The 17,397-nt window shown below is 48.3% G+C and overlaps 1 protein-coding gene across 2 annotated transcripts in view; it reads right to left on the reverse strand.

Annotated features, from left to right (window-relative positions):
* Positions 1-17,397, reverse strand: part of LOC138581224 (protein-glutamine gamma-glutamyltransferase E-like) — a 386,319-nt gene that overhangs the window by 192,757 nt on the left and 176,165 nt on the right. For both annotated transcript variants that reach the window (XM_069652406.1, XM_069652407.1), the window contains one exon: positions 4,474-4,602. In XM_069652406.1, coding sequence (XP_069508507.1) covers positions 4,474-4,602 — 129 coding nt within the window. The remainder of the gene's footprint in view (positions 1-4,473; positions 4,603-17,397) is intronic.

Consider the following 17,397-nt stretch of genomic DNA (forward strand, 5'->3'; position numbering starts at 1 on the left):
AAGAAGGGTAGCACACAGATGGGACGATAGTTAGCCAACACCGCAGAATCAAGAGAAGGCTTTTTCTGCAGCGGGTAACACCAAAGTGTGCTTAAGTGGAGTAGGGATCAGGGCATTTTTAAATGACTCGTTAACAGCTCTAGCTACCAGCAGGGAAATTTGACCTATCACCTTCTTCATAACCCATAATGGGACCGCATCCTCTGGGGAGGCAAATTTCATTCTACACGTGGCCAGCACAATATCATCTGACAAGAAAAATGGGAACACATCCCAGAATGGACTGGGGGGGACTCTAGAGTTGGAGAGAAACTGCAGGAAGAGGAAAACTGAGAGACTTGAATAGAATCACGAACAGCTAAAATTTTCTTCATATTAAAAGAGGAAAGAGAGTCACATAGAGATTGAGAAGCAGAGGGGAAAGGGGAGGGCAGGGAGCGAACAAGTTTGAAAAGCTCCCGGGCTTGATTAATTGATGCTCAGCTTGCTTGGAGTAAAAAAACCTCCTTAGCCTCTCTAATTGATCATGATAGAGGCCAGTGACGTGTGTAAAATTACGTTTGGCTGATTGGAAGTAGTTGGTATGCCAAGCGCTTTCAGCATGCCTCTGCGAGAGGTGAAGGGCACAACGGTGGTCTGTAAACCAAGGTTTTGATTTTTCTCCCCATATAATCCGAGTTTTAAGAGGGGCAACTCTATTGACCATGGAGGTAAAAGCCTGATTCAAAGTGTTCAGGTCAAGAGAAAGGCTATCGGCACAAGAAGCTAACAAGTGGCAGGAAAGAGAATCACAAGATACAGCCCTCTAAAATAAGAAGAGGAGCAGGACAACCCCATTTGATATATGTTTCCCACAGTTTTGTGCGATTGATCCTTTCGAAGGCCATTGTTAAGTCTATAAAGACTAAATACATTGGTTGATGTTGCAAATGAGAAGTAAGTAAACAGAGTAAAAATCCATGCAGGGAGGTGTCCATTTGCATACTATTAAGATGTTTCTAAAACATGTATTCAATATAAAGGCCCAAGGGGTTGGATTGCCTTTAAAAGTAACATTAAAAATACCATGTGGTTCCAGGGCTCTGAATGGATTCACTATATTGATCAGATGGGGTATGTCCTCAATTTCGAAATCAAGATGCCAGAGTGAATTGATTGGTATCTCCATGACCTTGCTTTGAAGACAAGGCAGATCATAAATCACCATGGGTTACAGTGAACGGATGGTGGTGCATGCTTTAGCTTCACAGTATATAGGGAATGAAATGCTATTTGAGATAGTAGCAGCCATATTGAAATTGAGGCCTAGGTCTGCGCTGCAGCCAGGGCCACGGCTCAAGCCACACGCACATGTAAATAAGTGTATGCATGCAAGAATAAGGGATTAGGTAGCAGCGTGGGCACCCGGTCAGGAAGGCCAGCGCTACTGAGATTCATAGACCCTTCATTGTCTCATGTTGCCAGCATTCGTATTCCAGAAGGAATGCGCCCTGCAAGGCCATGAGCGGGTTGAGAGCTCTCTGCGAAATGCGATCCCACGAGAAGGAGGGGAACAAGCCTTCGACTTTCCACGTCCCAGCTCTAAGTAATAGCACCCAGATTCCCCATCCCAAGACCCGCAGCATTCCAAAGTACCGGTCAGTCCCAGACCATCAACCATAAAGCTGGTGAACTCCCAATCGATCAGAAAAGATCTGAAAACAGGGATCAGTTGCTCTAGGTCACGTGATTTGTGCTGCGAGGTGCCGGGAGGGGTAAAACAACATAGCGAAAACCAGGGTGGTGAGCTTTGGATGGGCGCCAATGTGTCTGGAATTGAGTTAGTATGTGTGATGCAATGACCTAGAAGTATCCTCTTAGCCCCTGTCTGCAGTACCAGGTGCACATCAAGTTAGAGATAGAGCCTGCATTGTTTTTCTTCACATAATCACCAAATAATTGTAGCTTCATGCCTGATGAAGTGCAGGGAGAAGCCCACATGGAAGAAGATGGACAGAAGGGGCTGGGACCAATGGCCGGGTATCCATTTGGGAGCGGGTAGCCTATGTATAGGGGTTGCACCATCCAGCCATTTGGATTTGTACATGATGTAATGTACATCACTGATGATGCTGTGTGCCTTCATAAAGTGTTGCTCATACAGATTTTGCCAGAACGTTCTGTGGCAGCAAACTGCTTTGCTGGCGCATTTCTATTTTAGTGAGAAAAAAATCCTTGTTATCCTTGCAAGAGGTGTGCTGGGCTTTTTTCGGAAGTGGGGTGCAATTGCGTTGAGAGGTTTCTCTACACTAGTAGTGGCAGGATCAGATGATGTACCCTATCTAGGTGAGTCACCTCACACCGATGGCTGGGAAAAGCTTTTTGCCTGGGTGGTGCAGATTCTAACAACGCCAAAATGAACAACATTGCTGTTCTCTAGTGGGTATCATACAGGGAATATTTTCCAAAATACAGTGGTGAGCTTTTAGAGCAACACATTATTTCAATATGATGTTGTGTTCATGTCCGATGTGGCCAAACTGGCCATATACACTCATGGCTTGATTGGCTGGTGTTTCGAGAGGTAGAATGATCAAAAGCAAGTTAAGGGCATTGCGACTGGGTTGTTTGTCTCTGTAAAGGCTTCTTCCTGGGCAAGAGGATCCAAATGTCGATTCACTCAGTTTGTACATTATGACCACTTCTGGTTGAATGACCACCAAAATGTTTGGATTGATGCAATCTGCATTTGTGTTTCTGGAACTCTACCCCTGTGTGGTATGGCAGAGTAATGATGCACACGAGAAAATGTCATCTGTGTGTGGGTTCTCCTGTGCCCTCTTCTACAGAGAAAATGGTGCAGGACTTCCAAAACCTGTAATACATCTTCCCAGATAGTGGCTTCTCCAAACATAGAGGGACTCATGGAAAGTTCAACAGCGACCTTCCAATCTTTCTGTCTTGCCCCCCTTCTAATGATTCATCTTGTCTATTTGATCATTCCTGCTGGAACGTTATAACTGTTTCAGCCCTCAGGATTGGCTAGGGTCTGCAAGACATATGTTTTCTAGCTTTTGACTTGCTACTGGTTTGTACTTCCCACAACAAATTTTCAAATTGTCTAATTTAGGCTCTTTGCAATGGATAAACTGGTGATACCTCACTTCTTGGTGAAGGTGGTGAGCCTGCAGGTTCCCAATCCTTCCACCCTCTCAGAGGAACATTGGGTAGCCCAGTGCTGTATGGCCTGTCACCCTCAAATGCCAAGATTGGAAGTCATTCAACTTGATACACCCTAACATGAATCCACACAAATATAGAGGAACTGCTCTTAATGTTTGTTGTTGACTGGGAGAAGATCTGACCTGAGCACAAGATGCAAATTCCTTCTCAAAATCCTGAAGCAATACTCAAAGACCCTCTGGAGCTCAGCTCGTTACACTGGGGGAAACACATCTCCTACCTTTCAGAGAAAAAAAGCAAAGAATGGTACGTGCTCTGTCCCAGCAAGACAACCTGAGATCACGTCACCTGTTGTACCCTCTCTTGCTAAAGAGCCTTGGTCAAGGACATCACCTTCCTGCTGGAAGCTGTGATAACCGGGAGCCAACAGTTGACAGAGCTGTTGACATACATTTATAAAGAAGAAATGTACACAAATGTGGCTCCCTTACCTCCTCCGCAACCCAATGCAAATGTTGCTACAAGTGGGAGAGGGGAAAAGCCTAAAGATTTAAATTCTACTTTAAATACAAATCCTGCTAGAAGACTTCATCATTTATTTATTTCATCTTGTGTCCAGCACATTTATCAAATATGATGTAGTTATTTCAAACAGAACAAAGAAAATGTAAATGAAACAATAGCATGAATTTATATATGAAATTCATGACACAGCCAAAAGTAAAGTAGAGGGAGTATGAGGAAATGCAGGCCTTAAAAGGGAGAGTTTAAGCCATTCATTTAAAAGAGTTAAGCTGGAACAGGGATAAATGGTCAAAGGGATACAGAGTTCCACAGTTTAGGTGTTAATAGATGAAATTAATGGAGCCACAAGGAAGAACGAGGGGAAACTGAGATGCAGAATGGAGAACCCTTTGTGGATGGTACAAAGAAACCAAAGTGCACAAGTATCCAGAAGCCTCTTGGATATTGTTTAGCAGAGCTACCCATAAACTTCTAAATTGAAATACAAAACCAGGTATTTGAAAGCTACATGTTTTGAAAGGACATTCCTAAATGCAGGACAAGCAATGTGTGATTTGTGGAGTTGATCTGACGTGTATGAACCCAAAGTATATAATCCGAATTTAGATATAAATGTAAAATAGAGGCAAACAATGATAAAATCACAAAAATCCCATGTTCCTGTAGGGAAACTCCATCAGGAGATTAGGAGCAATAGATGATGTATATGGGTGGCATGATGTTTCCCTTGGGCTGCATGTCAGATCAGAAGTGTCTTGGACATGACTAGGAAAGGATCCTGCTTACCATTGAGCTGATGACCCTGCTCACATGAACTGGATTATTTCTCTGTGCACAGTCCATGGACGGTTGATTGCAGTAGTCGAAACTTTTATCAAGAATGGTGAGACACAGATCCAGAATGTTTTCTTCAAACTAATAAGAACAAATAGAAAAAAAGGCGTCACCAACAGCTCCAGGCAACAGTCATCTAGTAAGGTATACCACTTAACACCTCCCATCATAGGCTACATTAACATAATTTCAATAGTTTTCATTTATGAATGAATGGAGCGAAAAGTAGCTCTTTGTATGTAGAGTCTGTTTAATACTGTAAAAACCTATTACAGTCCCTCGTTTTATTAGTACATGCATGCTCTGATGTTAGAACACTGCTGTAACTTTAACAGTGGGCCTCATTTTGAGTATGGTGGTAAGGCAACAACGGCGCCGGTATCGTTACCGGCGCCGTTGTTACCATACCACCATACTACAAGTTCAGCTCGAGGGTGCCCTTGCAGCCACCTGGTCTGACCAGGTGGCCGTACCGGCACCCGCGGGCATAACTTGATGGTAATACCAGTACCGTTAGTAACGTTACCGGTGCTACCACCCTCCCCATTCCCATTGAGCCCTATGAGGCCGAATGGGGATGGGGAGTCCCTTATTACCGGCACCCGCGAATGGGCAATTACTGGGTCCACCAAACTCGGCATGACCTGGGAATTGCCCATTAACGGGTCCCGGAAAAAAATGGATAACGGCAGCAGCCATGCCTGTGCTACAGGCACGGCTACCGCCAGCCTCGTAATGAGGCCCATTATGTCACTGGTCACTAGTCACTTGCAGCATCTTAAAACAGGCAACTAGTAACATCACAATGACCTGGCTCTGTCAGAACTACAGTGAACAAGCACCCCAATGCCTCAGACATTGTGAGTCTATTTGGTGCTTAAATACCAGAGTGAAGTCTTTTGTGCTACAACAGGATTACACACACACACACACTAACACACACACACACACACACACACACACACACACACACACACACACACACACACACACACACACACACACACACACACACACACACTAACACACACACACACACACACTAACACACACACACACACACTAACACACACACACACACACCCCTCCCCCTTGTGTTGGGAGGAACAAACATGAGGCCAATGATTTAGCAAAAGGTGTGACAGAACAAAAACAGCAAAACAAAAAAATACATTTCAAATGTTAAATGCACTGACCTAATTTCAAGTTTCTCAAACACTACTGCCTCATCACATACCTGGTATCTAGTTTCAACCCCTCTCTAAGCAGGAGAAAAAACCTAACTATATATAAGAAGCATATCATATATCGACAACGGTATTGGAGACTGATCAGTGACTCCACTACACAACATTGCAATACTTTTTATTTACTACACGTGACTTGTAGTATAGATATAATGCTACATGTAGCAGCAAAAAAAATCCTTCACTAAACATTTTAGGGGCCCATAGCATTTTGGACCAACAGCACCAGTGAAATCAACAGATTGATGATTAGGGAGTGTTTGGCCTTGAGAGATGCTTGTTCACACAAAAGGAGATTCTCTTTGAAGCAGTGGCAAGGAATAGGTGGGGGATAGAAAATTATGAAAGGTTTATGGGTTGGAGAGGGAGGCACAGTTAGAAATATGTTCTCGTATTCGGTATGCAAGCAATACTGTAAAACCCTTAAATACCGTAGCACATCTTTATCCTTATGGGCTCCTTCTCACAACCAATCACAATTTTGAACACAGAGCTTGGCCTTGATCAGTGACTTAATGAGGGAAACTGTCATGTTGGTATTCAGAGGTCCATTAGCCTCATTATGTGGGAGGGTCCATTTAGGGCGTGGGGCGGGGAAACTGAAGTGACGGCATCAAAAGGAAGGTTGAGTCAGTTTATATGAATAAATGAGAGTGCGTAGACGCACTGTGTCCGGCTCTTTCTTTAAGTAGGCAAGACCCGTAACACGGATGACAGGCCTCATCAGTCCACAGTTTACACTGGCGACGAGCTGGGCAAGAACTCCCACACTCTTCTTGTTGCAATGGGCCAGCGAGGACCGTGCCACACCACGCTTACAAGACGCACCTCCGAGCAGCAGCAGTGTTGTGCCTTTGATGTCAGCAGGCCTGACAGGGCCGACATGATACTCCGGCCCAGAGCCATCAAGCAGGGTGAAGAAGCTGCCCCGCCCCTACACCCTTTGTGCCAGAAAAATGCTGAGGGGAAGCACAATTCGGGCAGGGGCCCACAGGCCAAGTCAGAAGGGGTGAGTGTCAGCCCCAATTAAGTTGCCCACGACATAAGGGCATAGTGGACAAGCCCACAAGGACAGCCAACCTAACAACCCCAAAGTGGTCGCCACCCCAGGAGCCCTTTGAGCAACGCAGAGGGACATTACCTGCACGCAAGAGTGCCATCCAAGTATCTTACGGGAGAGCTGCTCAGCCATGTCTTCCGAAGACATCCCAACCACTGTAGCAGCAAGACCCTCAGACTCTTTTCACATGGCGCAGAGCAAGACCATCGCGTGGCAAGTACCAGTAGCATTTGACCTCACAGACACAAGCAATTTGGGCCGAGGTGGGTCCAGTGGTCAAAAGATTTCAAGGTCTACGTAGTGCCCATGGGATACGTAGATGGCGACAGGAAGAAGAATCTACTCATGTTGGCCGTAGGCACAGTAGTGCGGACATTTTATACAAATTGGTGGATGAAGAAAAGGCGACATTTAAAGAAATTCAGGAGGCTTTGACCATGTACTTTGCACCACACACAAACATTGACTACGAGTGGTACATCTTCCATACAACTGCACAAGAGCCTAGGGAGACCCTAGATAACTTTGTCATGAGGCTACGCATCCGCATGAAGCATTGAGCGTTTCATCACTACTCCAAAGACAAGGCACTCAGATCCCATGTGATATCGGGATGTGAATCATCAGATTTTCAAAAAAAGCTCCCACAAAAACAGAGATTGTTAGGCGAAATACTAGCAGACTCCGCCATAGCCATACAAGTCAAAAACATGGGAAAATTGAAGATTGTCCCCTCGACCAAAGACCAGGAGTCGGTCCAGAAATTGTCGCCCACCCGAAGGGAAGGTGCTGGAAAACATGGCTGCCATAGGCCAGAAATGTGCAGCGTGTGGAGGTTAGGACCAGTATTGTGAAGTCTGCAAGAATGCACCGCCACCTGTGTCTCACAATTCCTCACCAGTGGGCAGCAGGCAACACACGGGATGCCACAGGGAGGAACACAGGAATGCACAAGACCCCAGAAGACACATGCTGGCAGAGGGCGGCCATGACAAATACTATGAAAGTAGATCACACTGGTCCCCATAGAGAAAGAAACCATGTCGACAGAGAAGGAACCTCAGGTACATGGCCACAGGCTCCCAGTCTGAGAGCGACTTGTCAGACTCATCTAAAGATCAGTGTAAGAAGGGCTATTTGTGGGTCCTGCATAACACCATGGCCAAAGAAAAAAGCCCCATACTCATGATGCAAGTCTTCAATAGGCCCACGGAATTCCTCATTGACATGGGGGCAACTGTAAACGTCATGAGTGAAGAGACATACAATAAGCTCCCTACACTACCGAAACTAAAGCCATCACAGGTGGACATCTACCCATATGAATCAGACACTGCACTCCCCTGCAAGAGTGTTTTCACCACCATGCACATGGCACGCATTCAACTGCATGTATTGTCCACAGCAATGAATAGTGGGTGCATTCTGAGTTTAAAACAGCAATAGAGATGGGACTAGTCCACATCCTATATCACTTCATGGTGCATAAATATAGGTCCCAGGATGGAGACATGTCGCCTCAAACCAGTCGCCCAACATTACAGGGGAATGCCTATTAACATTCAGAAACAGGTCGAAGAAGTAATATGCTGTCTACTGGACCGCATCAATATCGAGAGAGCTCATGGCCCAACCCCATGGGTTTCACCAATAGTCCCTGTGCCAAGTAAATCCATGGAGGGATCCATTCGGCTATGCGTGGACGTGCGCAGTCTGAACAAAGCCATCCAAAGAGAAAGACACCAGGCACCGTGGATCACCGGCATGATCCACCTTTTAAACGGCGCAACCATCTTTTCCAAGCTCGACCTGAACAAGGGCTACCCCCAGCTGGAGCTGGCACCCGAAGTCATCACCACCTTCTTCACCCACATGGGACTATTCCGCTATAAGAGACTCAATTTTGGTATATCGTCAGCGGCAGAAATTTTCCAAGAGATACCTCAGGTCATAAAATATATACAAAATTGCTTGAATTACAGCAACAACATCCTCGCTTTGGGAGGTCCCTGAGTGAATATGGCGACACCCTACGCCGAGTCTGCATGGCGCTGGAAGCAGCAAGAGTAACACTAAACAAAGACAAGTGCTAATTCCGAAAAGGCACATTGAAGTTTTTCGGACACATCTTTTCTGACCAGGGGATGCGCCGGACCTGGAAAAAGTGGCAGCCCTAGCTGTGACTCTCAGGCCAAGCACCATCTCCGATTTCAGATCTTTCCTGGGTTTAGCCAGTAACTGTTCCAGATACTTGAAAAATTATACAACCATCAGTGTGCACCTACGGGAGCTCACAAGGGAAGGTCAAGAATTAGCTTGGTCGTCAGAGTGTCAGGCTAGCTTGGAGAACATTAGCTCGAAAATTGCTTTGGCAGCTAACATGGCCTATTTCAGCTCTGCAAAAGACACAGAAGTTACAATTGATGCTGGCCTGTGGGCATGGGAGCCATCCTGTCATAGTTCGACCCCAACAAACCACACGTCAAACACGTGGTCGCTTATGCTAGTCACAGCCTCACATACATGGATCAAAGATACTCCCAGGCCGAGAAAGGAGAGCCTGGCAGTGGTCTGGGCATGTGAGTACTTCCACCTCTTTCCATATGGCAAGGCTTTTACCATCATCACAGACCACCAGGCCCTCCTCAAAATGTATGGCAGCACAAAATCACGGATGCCATCGCGCATTGCCCAGTGGGGCCTCCGACTACAAGACTATACATTTACGATCCAACACAGGCCAGGGAAGGACAAAAACCTGGCAGACTATCTGTGACACCATCCGAGGGGAACCGCGCCACAGGACCAATCAATAGCTCAAGAATACCTGAATTACGTCATTCACCAGATGAAACCATTCCTGATCGCCTGGACGACGCTCGAACAGGAATCGAAAGCCGACATCACGATCAACACTGCAGCTCAGTGCCTTCACGCAAGGAGTATGAAACATGCGAAGGACACAGTCAAGCATCTGGGACAACCCATCCAGGATGACGTACAGAGTTTGTGTTTGGTCCAGGAAGAACTTATCGTCACAGACGACATCATTCTTCTTAAGGGATGCAAGATCATAATGCCCAGATCCTTGTGCCAGACGGTCATTGACCTCGCCCATGAAGGCCATCAGGGAACCGCATCCACAAAGAAGCTACTTCGCCAGAAAGTCTGGTTCCCCCAACTTGACTGCAGAGTGGAGAGCACGCTGCAGAATTGTACCATATTTAGGGTGGTGACCCCACCCCTGAAACCTCACCAATTCCAGATGTCAGGCCTACCAGAAGGGGCGTGGGAGGAAGTGGCAATCGATTTCTTTGGACCCATGAAAGACGGCTCATATATACCTGTACTGATCAATGAATACTCGAGATTCCCCAAGGTCCAAATCGTGCCATCCACAGCTTCTACCACTGCCATGCTGGCCCTAGACCAGATTATAATGGCTTATGGCATCCTGAAGGTTATCAGGTCGAGCAATTGTTAACTTTTCACAGGCTGTGACTTTGCCCATTTCGCGGACTACATGGGTTTCAAACATAGCAAAATAACGCCCATGTAGCCTCAAGCCAATGGCATGGCTGAGCAGTTCATGTCTAGCGTTAAGAGAACCCTTGAAATTGCACAAGTCTCAGCAAAACCTTTTGAGCAAGTTCTATACCAGTTCTTGAGGGAATACAGATATACCCTGCAATGCTCTACGGGTGAATGCCCGGCTGATCTCATGTTTGGGCGACAAGTCAAGACACGGCTCCCTGATAATCCCGAAGAGGGAAGAGACCCTCACAAGTACCACGACGTAAGGGTGCGTGATTCCGCTGCCAAACAGACCATGAAGGAAGTGGCAGATACCAGGAGAGGGGCCAGAGAGTCCAATTTGGACATTGGAGATCAGGTCCTGGTAAAGCAAGCAAAACAAAGAAGGACTCCAAATTAGCGCCCAAGACCCTCACTGTGTCACACCAGAATGGCTCAGTGATAACTCCAAGATATGGTGACAGATGTACCATCACAAGAAGGGAGGAGCATCTCAGTGGCAGTGACATGGATGAGGACACACAAGGAGAATCAGACAAATCCTATCTGAGGGACACTGAGGCGTCCGAAGAAGAATGGGACACAAGGGAGGACTCATGGCATCCCCCCACAGAGAACAAGCCCAGAGGGCCTGCAGGTGGACACCCTGTGCGAGTCAATATGAAACTGTCGAGACTAATAGAGGAAATGGAGTGACACCACTTTGTGTTTAAGGAGGGGGGAGATGTCATGTTGGTATTCGGAGGCCCGTTAGCCTCACTATGTGGGAGGGACCAGTTGGGGCATGAGGCAGGGAAAGGGAAGTAACAGCATCGAAAGGGAGGTGAGTCAGTTGAGATGAATAAAGGAGAGTGCATAGACGTACAGTGTCCGGCTCTTTCTTTACGTAGGCCCGACCCGTAACACGGGTGGCAGGCCTCATCAGTCTGCAGTTTACAGAAACTAGGCTTTCAGAGCACACTGAAAATGTGGACATTGTGTCATTGTAAGGCATAATGTGTGAAAAAGCCAAATATTGACAATGCCCATTATCTTGGCTTAGGTATAGGCACAGAAAAAAAGGGGTTTGTCAGGAGAGCAGCAAAAAGCAGAATGCAGAAGGAAAGACTTGAGTAACAAGTAGGACAGGAGAGAGGGAAAGACAGGTGGGGACAGAAGAGTGGTAACAAATCAGCGAGGGAAAGCAGGGAGAGAGTGGGGAGAAAAAGTGGAGAAAACAGTAAGCGAAAGACTGGAACTTTCAGTGTGCGGTCTGCAGGTAAAAGTAGCCTGGTATAGCGGTGTAGAAGGAGGAAACCATTTCACCTCTTAAGCTGTTTTCACAGTGGTTCAAGAGATATACAAAAACCTAAGTTAGCAACTGTTTCCTGTAACAATTATTTGGAAATGGTCAAATGAAGTTTCCACTAGGACATCCTGCCTTGAAGTAAAAAACCTAGCCGCTGCGACTGGTTACAGCAGGAGTGTGAATTCTCGAGTGGTTGCATGTTAGCAGGCAGTAGCCCATACTAGTGCCGCTTCTAGTCAACTGCTACAAACTGGTTTCTACTGTATTTAGTTTATAATGAGTATTGGGGCATTGAACTCTTGTTATGGGAGCTTGTACAAGCGTGTGCCATGTTGCCTTAGTATTTTGTCACTATTGCAACAGTAAATCTACTCTGTTTCACTGGAGTCAATGATAGCTCCCCCGTTGTTATTGTAAAGTTGCATTCCCATATGAAGGGCACTTCTTGAGATACCTATCTTTGATACTGTTACACAAGTCTTCACAAGCTTCCCAGACCAATTTGGACAGCCAACTTGCCACACTGTGGACATCCTTCCTGCAAAAAGGTTACTCAGCTAGATACATTGGGCCTCATTACAAGGTTGGCGGTAATGCAAAAACGATGCTGGTATGGTAATACCGGCATCGTTTACTGCTCCGGTGTATTCTGACCCAGCAACCCGGTATTAGTGGCACCCTAAATAACGGTGCCGTTAATAGCGGCATGGGCGCGTACACGTGCCCCTTCGGGGAGCAAATACTGGCATGCCGGTAATAGGGGGACATCCCAACCCACACGGACATGCAAATACCGGCATCGAGAAGCCGGTAATCACGGGCTGCACGATGCCGGCTATACTGGCATCGCGGACCACCCGCAAACAGCAATCAGGAAACAAGCCAACTGCCACAGGTGCACACAATCCCCACAGGTGGAGGCAATGGAGGATGGGCCAGTATAAAATGAGCACACCCAGACACCACACCCCTTCCAACACCAAAATGCCACCCCCAGCTGTTGCAATCATGGCGCTGGAGGACATGCCAATGCTGCTACAACTACAGCAACAACACCAACTACAACAACAACTACAGCATCAACAACAGGCAGCACAGTGGAGACGCAGGAGGAGAAGGAGCGTGAGACAGGTCCAGCTAAGACCACCAGCGCAGCCAGAAGTGCCTCGTAGGCAGCCACCAATCCCTCGCACCAGACCCAGCCCATTCAACCTAACCCCAGAGCAGATCCACACCCTGTACCGGTTGGACCGGGACACCATCACCACCATAGTGGACATGATACACAACAACATAGGCAGCCTCATAGAAATACGCACTGCCATCCCCCTGCTACTAAAGGTGGTGTCCGTGCTCCACTTCCTGGCCACAGGCACCTATCAACATACAGTGGGGCAGCTGCATGGCATTTCACAACCACTTTTTTCACGCACGTTGAACCAAGTGCTGGATGCCCTCCTGAAGCACGCAAGCACCCACATATCCCTACCACGGACTAGTCAGGAGATAGCCGACACCAAAGTAAGCTTCCATGCACTGGCAGGCATGCCCAATTGTGTTGGTGCCCTGGACTGCACCCATGTTGAATTGGTAGTCCCCCATGCCATAGAGGCGGTGTATCGCAATCGCAAGCAATACCACTCCATCAATGTGCAGATGGCATGTGACTCCAGCAAGATCATCACACATTGCTGCGCCCGATATCCCGGATCAACACATGATGCCATGGTACTGCGCAACTCCACCCTACCCCATCACATGAAGCTACATGCTGGACCACCTGCCTGGCTGCTTAGTGAGTTGCACAACTGGGCGATGGCAGTGCTCTGGGGTACTGATGTGTAGGGATGCATACTCCACCTGGTTGGGAAAGGGGTCGGGGGATGCATACCCCACCTGGGTGGCAATTGTCGGTGATTGGAGCATGCATGCAGAGCTAAACACTCCAGACCTGATTCTCACAAACGGAACATGACACATCACTGGCACAAATTAAACAAATAATGCATATTGATGACAACAAGTAAGAGGCACAACCAGGCCACCATGGTGATGGCAAGCAATGCATGACTGTACAGGATGGCAACTGGGCCAATGTGGCTAGTGTGACCATGCATAGAACTAACTGCTTGAATGGGAGGCTAGAAATTGTCATACTACCACAGTACATCCGCCTCAGCATGCATGACTACACCCTGCATCAGGGACATGTGCATGTCCACACCAAATATCTGCCGCCATGACTGTGCTTCCTGAAGCTGCCAGCTCAGAGTGACACACACCTATTTGTATTTGCTTGCAGGTGACGGAGGATATCCCTTGAGGCCGTGGCAACTTACCCCTGTGCGTAACCCGCAGAACAGCCATGAAGAGGAGTACATTTGTGTGCACACCCGCACCCGTGTTGTGATAGAGCAGACCTTTGGCCTGTTGAAGGCGCGTTTCCACTGCCTAAGCAGGTCTGGTGGGGCACTCCTATATAGGCCTGAGAAGGTGGCAAAGATCACCAGGGCCTGTGTCACGCTGCACAACATGTGCGTCCGGAGAAATGTACCACTGCTACCTGACATTGACATGCATGCCCCGGGTGAGGATGTTGAGGATGGAGACGGAGGTGAAGTAGCCCCCCTGCTAGTACATGATGCATGGGATGACCATGCAGTACGCCAAGCACAGATTCGCAAATACTCCTGACTCACAGGGACTATGAAAGACATGTGTCAGTCAGACACTGGGCCAATGTGGACATGCACAGAGGGAATGTTGGGAGTTGGGCACTGAACACCGTAACACATTAAATGGATGCACACGAAAATAACAATGTCCAGCCATGGATTTTTCTTATCACGTTGTATTATTTACAACAGCAAAAATGTGCCCACTCCCCCCTCCCTAACACCCCCAACAAACTCCCAGACCCCTCAACCAACACCAATACCCCCCAACCAACACCAATACCCCCAATAGACTCCACAAGATGCACCTCTTCACCCCCAATCTTGTGTCCCTCTCCCATTGTCCGCCCACACTACTTCGGGGACTTCTTCCTGTCGGGAGGCAGCATTTCAGTGAACCTTGCACTCCTACGTGTCTGGCGCACTGGGCTGGTGGGGACAGATGAAGCTGGTGTGGAGGTAGTAGGTGACTCGCTGGCAGGTTCCACGCCTCCTGCAAGCCGTGGCCGCTGCATATGGAGCAGCGTTGAAGTCAGCACCTGTGTCACCGCACTCAGGCAGTCCCTCATTAGCCGAGCCGATGCATTCACAGCGGCTGTGTTGGCTGCGATGGCCGCTGTGGTCCCCGCAATTGCTGTGGCAATACCCCGCCTGGTTTCCTCCCCGTCCCCTATGGACAGGCAGAGTAGGTCTAACATGGCCTCCTGTCGGGCCTCCACCGTCGACAATCGTGTCTCCAGGGTTTTGGAGGGGGCTGGAGTGGTGGGTTGTGCAGTCACGTGGACGGCATTTTCGGGACTGTACTCCTCAGAGGTGGGTAGGTCACAGTCACGGAGGCAGGGATCAGCTTCACTGCAGGTGGGTGACTGCAGGGGTTGGGGCGAGGTGGTGGCCACGGGGCTCGGGGTGGCCGGGCATGTCACCTCAGTGTCTCCCTCAGGCTCCACACTGGCAACAAGTTCTTCCCCAGTGGAGGCGGGTGCTTCCAGGGACTCCCCTTCGACAGGTGTGGGTGTGGCCTGCTGGGTCAGCAGTGTGTCAGGCACACTGGCAGCAGGTGTTGCTGGCTGTGTCCCATCTCGCACAGGCACACTGGCAATGGGTGTGGCCTGCTTGCCTCCAGCGGAGGTGGTGGTGGTAGCCCTCTTCTTAGGGTGTGAGGTGGATGCCCTTGCGGTGGTCTCCTGGGTTGCTTCTTCTTCATCGGTGCCTGGGGGGTAGAAGAGATGCAGGGCATCAGTGATGGTGTGACATGGTAGAGGCATACGATGGTGCTGTTCATTAATCATTTGATCATGCATTCATGTCTTACAGGTGTGTCACGCAGGGTATTCAGATTCAGAGGGGGCATGTTAGCATTCACTGCATGGCAGGTGGCATGCCGTTGATATGGGGTTTGTGTGTTGGATTACATGGGCACGGTCCTGGTATGTTGCCCTTGTGTAGGTTATGGGATTGGCACTCAGCATGCATTTCTGTGTGGCAGGGTTTGGGCCGCAATCTTGACTTGGATATGTTGATGTGGGTGTAGGGACATGCATTGCCTTGCCTAGTCTCACATCCACGTCACTAGTGCTAAGTCATGTTTTCCCTACAGGGTTGTGCAGGGTCACTCACCTCTTTCTGTGGATGATGCCGCACCCATCTCCATCTCTCCGAATCCCTCTATTGACTCAGGATCAATAAAAGTGCTGACAGTCTCCTCCCAGGACATCAGCTTAGCAGGTGAATGTGGACCCCCACCTGTCTCCATGGCCGCCCTTCTGTTGCTCGATAGGATGTTTCGCACCCTCAAGCGGAGGTCGTCCCAACTCTTGCGGCAGTCACGCACGGTGCGTGGGGTGGTCCCCACGGCCGACACCTTCTGGGCAACCTCCCGCCAGATTTCCTTTCTCCTCATCTGGGCTTCTCGCTTCGTATCATTGCTTTTCATTATGGCTGCATGTGCAGCCAGAGTGTCAGCAAGCATATTGAGCTCAGCGTCTGAAAAACGCTTCTTCAGCTGCCGGGTGGTCGTCTTCCGGGTGGCCTTGGACATCCTCAGGGTTTTCCAACACAGCACGAGATGAAAAGACTGGTGGTTAGGGAGGATGGCAATGGATTTTGTTTTTAAAGATGGCCGGCGGCCCATTTCCCATTCCTGCGAGATGACCTAATTTCTGGGTCCGGTTTTGCGAACCCGGTGTTAGCATGGTGGTATTACCGGGCCGGTATTTAGGGGTTGCTCTGAGCAGGTGCTGGTATCGGCGGGTCCCGTGATGCCGCTACCAGGGGTTGGAGGGCCTTTAGCGGCATGCCGGTATTACCATTACCGGCATGGGGGTTCGCGCGTGCTCGCACACTCGTAATCACCTGCTATTAGCGGGTTCATACGAGCACGGACCCGCTCTTACCGAGATGCCGGCAATTAACCCGTTTTTACCGGGCTACTCGTAATGAGGCCCATTGACAAGGAATTTGACTGTGCTTTGAAAATACCCAGAGACAACCTGCTACAATACAGAGACACAAGAGAGACAGAATGAATAGCTTTGATTGTCACCTACCACCTGGCACTAACCCAACTGAATCGGATTGTTAATTGTAATTGTAATTGGTTATTTGTAAACCGCTTATACACAAGTGAAGTGCTTCAAAGTGTTAAGGACCTACAACCAAATTTCAACAGGGATGATATACCGGGCGACATCTTTAAAGAATCTCTCCTAATTGCATACAAGCTATAGAGAAAACCCAGCACAGTCTTTGATCAGGAGTACTTTTCCACTAGATCAAGAACAAGGAAGAACCTGCAACGCACCCTTGCAACATCAGGAGATGCAAAACATGCCAACACATCGGCGCCAGATCTGCCATAGCAACCCTTCAGAACTGAACCATACAGATACAAGGGACATACAACTGCAGATGATCCAATGTTGTATACCTCATCCAATGCAAAAATTGCTTTCAAGGTATTTATGTGAGTAAGACCTTCAAAGAGTCACGTGAATGGATGAAACTACATAGATGCACCATCTCAAACCACAAAACAGAAACACCAGTGGGTCGACAATTCACACAAGATTGGCA

Source organism: Ambystoma mexicanum, chromosome 3p (genome assembly GCF_040938575.1).
Source record: "Ambystoma mexicanum isolate Mex_15411 chromosome 3p, UKY_AmexF1_1, whole genome shotgun sequence".
Lineage (NCBI taxonomy): Eukaryota > Metazoa > Chordata > Amphibia > Caudata > Ambystomatidae > Ambystoma > Ambystoma mexicanum.